Source organism: Lampris incognitus, chromosome 2 (assembly GCF_029633865.1).
Source record: "Lampris incognitus isolate fLamInc1 chromosome 2, fLamInc1.hap2, whole genome shotgun sequence".
Lineage (NCBI taxonomy): Eukaryota > Metazoa > Chordata > Actinopteri > Lampriformes > Lampridae > Lampris > Lampris incognitus.
In genome coordinates this window covers 27,318,557-27,324,556 of record NC_079212.1, presented here as the reverse complement: position 1 = coordinate 27,324,556, position 6,000 = coordinate 27,318,557, and the positions used below count along the sequence as shown (strand labels likewise).

At 50.0% G+C, this 6,000-nt stretch overlaps 1 protein-coding gene across 3 annotated transcripts in view; it reads right to left on the bottom strand.

Moving 5' to 3' along the window:
- Positions 1–223: 223 nt before the first annotated feature.
- Positions 224–6,000, bottom strand: part of LOC130106715 (arginine-glutamic acid dipeptide repeats protein-like) — a 42,438-nt gene continuing 36,661 nt past the window's right edge. Inside the window, exons 10-17 of one of the 3 annotated variants that reach the window (XM_056272938.1) lie at positions 5,555–5,716; positions 5,339–5,452; positions 3,860–5,241; positions 2,971–3,193; positions 2,139–2,862; positions 1,547–1,720; positions 1,241–1,421; positions 224–1,101 (exon numbers count right to left, since the gene is read on the bottom strand). In XM_056272938.1, coding sequence (XP_056128913.1) covers positions 1,068–1,101; positions 1,241–1,421; positions 1,547–1,720; positions 2,139–2,862; positions 2,971–3,193; positions 3,860–5,241; positions 5,339–5,452; positions 5,555–5,716 — 2,994 coding nt within the window. In that variant the 3' untranslated portion in view covers positions 224–1,067. Of the gene's footprint in view, positions 1,102–1,240; positions 1,422–1,546; positions 1,736–2,138; positions 2,863–2,970; positions 3,194–3,859; positions 5,242–5,338; positions 5,453–5,554; positions 5,717–6,000 lie in introns of those variants that run through there. The other 2 variants (XM_056272939.1, XM_056272940.1) reach the window with 2 other exon arrangements.

Sequence of the window (6,000 nt, the reverse complement as noted above, 5' to 3'; positions counted from 1 at the left end):
TTAACTCTGTTTAGCGCAGCCAAGTTGTGTTGCCAATGTCAAGGTAGTAAAAATCCACAGTGAAAACCATGCTTTGTAAAAACGGTAATGAAATGATTCTTCATTTTCGCGAACTTGCATACTGATATTTAAGAAGGGTGATAAAATCAATTGAAGGAACTCAAGGATACTCTTTTCAGTGCAATAATGCCCCCCAGACCCCCCACCCCACCCCCATGGCTTGAGTGTGTTCTCCACAGAAGCCTCAGTGACTACTGCCGTCACCTTTTCAAGTGTTTCAAATCAGTAAAACTCAACCTGGTGAGTTCACACATCCTGACAATCTGGTGCTTGTCAAGTGTGTGATGAATGTGTGTGTGAGAGAATTTTATGGATGACAGCGTTGTACATGAAACCTAATATCATTCAAACAATGTCAGAGGAACTCCACACCTGAACTGTGGTTCTCATAAAATGTTGCCAGCTCTTGTAACGAATGCCATGGTGCTCCCCTCTGAAACAAGGGATAATGCTTCAAAACAAACATATTGGAGGTTGAAACGACTTGGTTTGTAGGAGTCCACATCTAGTAATAATAATTATAATAATTATATGTTTATATATATACTATTTACAGACTCAAAAACGCCATGCTGTAGCTTTTCTTAAAATTATGAAAAAACCTCCAACAATGTATTAAAATAAATGTTGAATTTAAGATAGCACTTGTAATTTTTCCATAGACCGGCTTTGACGGTCTTTTTTTTCTTTTCTACTTTTGATAAGCACAGTGTCTTGTTCTAGCACCTACAAAAACGTCAGGGAAGCTTTTCATGCAGGAGTCTTGAGGACGTTGTCACTACTGGCTATATACCAAAGAAAGTCAATGTCTTGAAAAAAATAATGATGATTAAAAAAAGGTCCATGACACGAACAAAAACCGACATCAGGAGAATTCTCAGACGATCCGCTCGTCCTCAACTGTTCAAAAACAAAGTGTTCAGAGGACCCTTGAGTGCCTCTGCAAGCCTGTTGTGTAACAACTTCCCGTGTCCTGTGCCTGTGTTATCTCTGCCTCCCTTTGCTGGTTACAGCTGCTTGTCGCTTTCCTTCTTCAGCCGGCTGAAACACACAAAAACATATCCCATGAATGACCAGGTATTAAGATTTTCATGGCGACACATATCTGTCTCGTTATTAGTTTGTTTGCCCCTATTATTCTTTTTTTGCATGTGCATTGCATATGTGTTGCACATCTGACCTGTAGTAGTCCTCCTGGCCAGGCAGTGGTCCTCCGTGCATATGGTGGTGTCCATGGAGCCACTGCTGTTCCATGGCCAGCCTCTGGAGTTCAGCTGACTGTGCGTGCATGGCCTGGAGCTGGTGGGCGGCAGACATGGGTGGTGGTAAACCGCCCGGTAGGTCCCGTGGGTATGGAGTACCTGGAGAATGCAAACAATTCGGGGCATAATCAGAGAATGGTGGAGTTTAGCACATCCAAATTGATGAAATATAAACTGAATAAGATGTGAGTTTTGATAGGGGGTCAAGGTGTTTATGAGATTACCGAAGACTGGATGGCGCAGCATCTCGTGTTCATGTGGTGGCTGGCCAATGAGTGGGTTGGGGATGGTGCCGGGTGGGTAAGGGAAGCGGGCCAGATGAGGTCCTGCTGCCAGGGGGTCTACCGCCAATGGGTGGGCCCCAGAACCTGGAGGACACACAAGACATTCACCACCACCTTCTGGGTGTCAGTCTTTTAAGGTCAAGGCACACACATAAACAGATAGTGTATCACAGACATTGCATGCCACAGCAATTAGTAATAGAGCTTAGTATTGTTCCTCCTCAAGGTACACTGGTAGATTGTAAGGACTGGTTATTGAGTGGAAGTCATGTTTAAAATAAAGAGTCAATCAAAAATTGATATCTACCACAATCATCACCAGTAAAAAAAAATCTTGAAGTTTTTTTTTAAGCTCTTCAGGTTTTTGACACTGCTAAATGTTTGGCATTTTGAACAGAAACCTTTCAAATTTGTCAAGAATCAGTCCATACAATTTGATTTGATTCAATGCTGAGATTATCTCCTGAATAGTTAAAATTACAATGTGTATATTTTAGACTGTGTTGCATATGCAAGCAGGGCTTTCGCTCACCTTGATGAAGGGGGTCTTGCTGGTGGAGATGGAGGTGGGAGTGAATATGGGAGTGCTGGTGGTGATGTGGGGTGACGTTGAACATCTGCAGGCGGGCGATGGGGTCGTTGGCCACTGAGGCCATCCTCTCAGCATGGAGTCTCTCTGCAGCCAATCTCTCTGGGTAGCTCATCTCTGGCCGCAGCTGTGGTCCAGCAAGGGCCAGCCGCTCGCGCTCCAGAGGGTTCAAACCCGGGTGGAAGGAAGCAAAGGGGTGAGGGCCTGCCATGGGGGGCAATGTGATGGCCCCATGGCGGGCAAAGTGCTCCATGGGGTTTGTGGAGGGATGTAGACTGTCCAGCTCTGGGGGCTTGACCTCGAAGCCTGGTTTCATCCTCTCCCTCAGCTCCCTCTCACGTATCTCCCTCTCGCGCATCTCCCGCTCCCGCAGCTCCCGCTCCCGCATGGCGGGGTCAGCGTTGTACAGCCCCGGCATGTGGTAGGCCAGCAGAGGATCAGCAGGGTTGAGTGACACAAAAAAGGGATGGTTGCGATTTGTGGGTGACATGACGTGTGGTCGTGCGTACTCGCTGAGGGTGCGCAGGGCAGGTGTGTCGGGGCCGATGTACGGAGGCACGGCTGCAATAGTGGTGGGGGGGCCATCAAAGGGCGGACGCATGTGGGCAGGGCCAGCCATTGGTTGGGGGTCGCCCATCCTACCATCGTGAGATGAACTGGAGGCTTTCTGTGAGGAAAGACATACCAGGATAAGCAGCAGACCCAGATGAACAGTGAGAACAAAAACTAAAAACCAACAAACTAATCAACTTGTCAACAAACAAACCATCCTCACCGCAGCCCTCTCTGCTTCCTTTTCTCGCTCCCGTTCTCTCTCTCTCTCTTTTTCCCGCTCTCTCTCCTTCTCTTTCTCTTCCCTGGCTTTCTGCTCCGCCTCTCTCTTGGCTTTTTCCAGAGCTTCCTCTCGTTTCTTGGCCAGTTTGGATGAAGCCAGCGGAGTGAAGTAGAAGTCTGTCCTTGCACATGAGTTGTAACCTCGGTCAAGGTGCTTGTAGAACCTGCGATCACAGAAGGAAAACCCAAAACTTAACACAATTGACTTCCTTTCACATGTGAAGTTCTAATGGCAGTTTAGAGCTCACAAACAACTAGATGAGTTACATACAAACTGAACATGCTAGAGCTGTGCAATACCCACTCCACTGTGCAGATTCAATAGTCAGGAAATATCGTTGCACTACATGGGCTGAGTTAGCCAGCACAAGTCCATTATTCAGAAAGAAACATTTCCTCACCATACACTTCTGCTAAGAACCTCATTGCTATTCATTGGCTGTCTTGGAGCCACTTAAGTACAAGGCAACTACAGATACTCATATTCAGATGCGTCAGTTCACGCACATCTCACTGTAATTAATCTCCTTGCTCTCCATTTTGAATGATTCCAAACCATCAGCCACTTACAGCTCAAGGCTAACTACGGTCTTGGCCGCCTGTTTAGTTGAGGACATTCAATTTTCTGCCTACATCAAAGCTGTGCAGTCAGAAGGCACAGACTCTATGTTGATGATGCATTTGAGAGCTAATCAGCATCACCAGACAAGACAGTCTGATGAACCCAAAACTGTTAATAAACAACAGCTAGCACAAGTGAGGGTTAATTTTTTTTCTAACAAATAGTGTAAGGGCAGAAGCCATTGTGTGCGAGTGTTGGCCAGACATACCGTGCAGACTGGCTGGCATGGCTGGGCGTGTTGACAACAGTAGGCTCAGGGGAGGGGCTTCTCTGTGGGGGCGGGGGGCTCTCAGGTTCTTCTGATTCATCCAGAGGCTCCTCTTTGATATGCACAGGTGGAAGGGCAGAGGTGGGACCGGCGCAGGGAACAGAGGCGGGGAGGGGCATGGAAATGGAAGAGGAGGAGGCAGTGGTGGAGGAAGATGGTGGCTGTAGGCCAGGCATGGAGTTTGATGAAGAGGGGGGGCCGGCTGGAGGTAGAACAGGGTTGAAAGGATGCGGGGGAAAGGGTGACTGTGGAGGCCCATTGGGATGCAAGGCTGCTGTGGAGGGTGGTAGAGGAGGAGCTGGTGGAGGCTGGTGGCTGGCTGATGGTGGTAGGCTTTGGGATTGGGTGAGGACCGGAGGTTGGGCTGGCGGAGGCTGAAGCTGCTGCCCCTGAGGCATCAGCTGGAGGGGGGGTGGGTGTGCCGACGGGGGGTGGTGGGTGGATAGGGTGCTGAGGGGTTTTAGGGCAGGCGGTGGAGGCAGGTTGGAAGGCATCTGAGGAAATGGAGGTGCTGAGAGGTGGGGCGGGTGTTTGTGGGACTGTGGGTTAGGTATCTGGGCAATGGGTGTGGTGGGCGGGGGCTTGATGTGAGGCATGGACATGGGGGCAGGAGGCAGGGGCTGCTCTCGGGGAGGCTGGCCTGCACTCTGAATTGATGACTGTGATTGGGAGGGAGGTGTGTGGGGTCTCTGCTGTGATTGGCCAGAGATTGACGAAGGCGGGACCTGAGACTGCCCCATTGGGAAGCCCTGAGGAGGCAAAGAGTGAGGGTGAGGCATATGTGAGGGGCCAGCCTGCAGTGGATGAGGCATGGGAGGCATCGGGCCATGATGTGAGCTGGGTAATGACTGCGGTGGACCTGGGGGACCAGGGGGAGGAGCCTGAGTCATAGGTGAATGGGGAGAGGGCAGCCTTTGAGGATGGAGGGATGCACCTGACTGAATGAGAGATAACGGTCCAACCTGGGGTAGCGGCTGGGGAGGTAGAGAGGTGGAGGCAGCTGTGGGGGACACCTGGGGGGGTAATGAGGGGGCTGAGGATGAGGGTGGAGCAGGGGCAGTGGAGGCTGCAGAAGTGCCCGGTTGACATTGGATGACTGGGGGGTGCTGGTTCTGCAGCAGCTGCTGCTGCTGAGCAGATGAGTCCGAGTCACTCTCGTTGTCACGGGGGCTGGGGATGCTTGGTGAGGAGCTGCGGTTATCTTGGTCAATGTCCTTAGGGTCACTGCTGAGCTCCTCATTGATGCTGCGTCCATCAGAGCTCTCACCCTCGCCCTCCCCTTCCCCTTCGCATTCTGAGGGCGAGTCTGGCCGACTCAGCTCCTGAGGGGGCAGAGGAAAAGGAAGAGTGAATAAGTGAGAGTTGTGCTAGGACCTATTAAACCATACGACCATGTCAAACAAGAAACCACAGACTCACTTGTGTCTTTGACTTTTTGGAGCTGGCCCTCTCAGGCTCCTCTGTGTCTGATGCCCCCTTTTCTCTCTGCCGTTTTACACTCTTCATAGGCGAGGGGGCCTCCTCCTTAATCTTCTGCATGAGCAACAGAAGAGACATTAGAGCACATTCCATACAGCTCAAATTGCATGCATTTTAAACTTGAATGATGTTTCCTGGGATCCATGCTGTGTGTACCTTGCTGGGTTTCTTCATGGAGTCCGTCTTGCTGTCAGTGCTGTCGGTGCTTGCTGCACTGGGTGAGGTGCGCCCACTAGAGCGTAGGTCCTCATTGGTGGGCGAGGCTCTGCCATCAGGACTGGCTGTCTGTTTTTTACGACCACTACGTAGCGTTGACATCTGTTAGCAACAAACACAACCACTGCAAATTAAAACCAGTGTAGGCCTCAAACTGGTGGTGTCATAAAAAGCTGAAAATGTTAATATGGAAGAAGGACTCTTTGCCCTTTGTTGCAAGCATACACACCATGTGCCATGAAAAGCCATGTGTATGTGGGCTTTCATTCCAACCTAACACTACACCAGCTGATTTCAGATAACAAACCTTCAACCAGACAGGCGAGGACTAATCAGTGAAACCAGCTGGTACAGTATTGGGGTGGAAAAAAGCCTGCAGAAACATG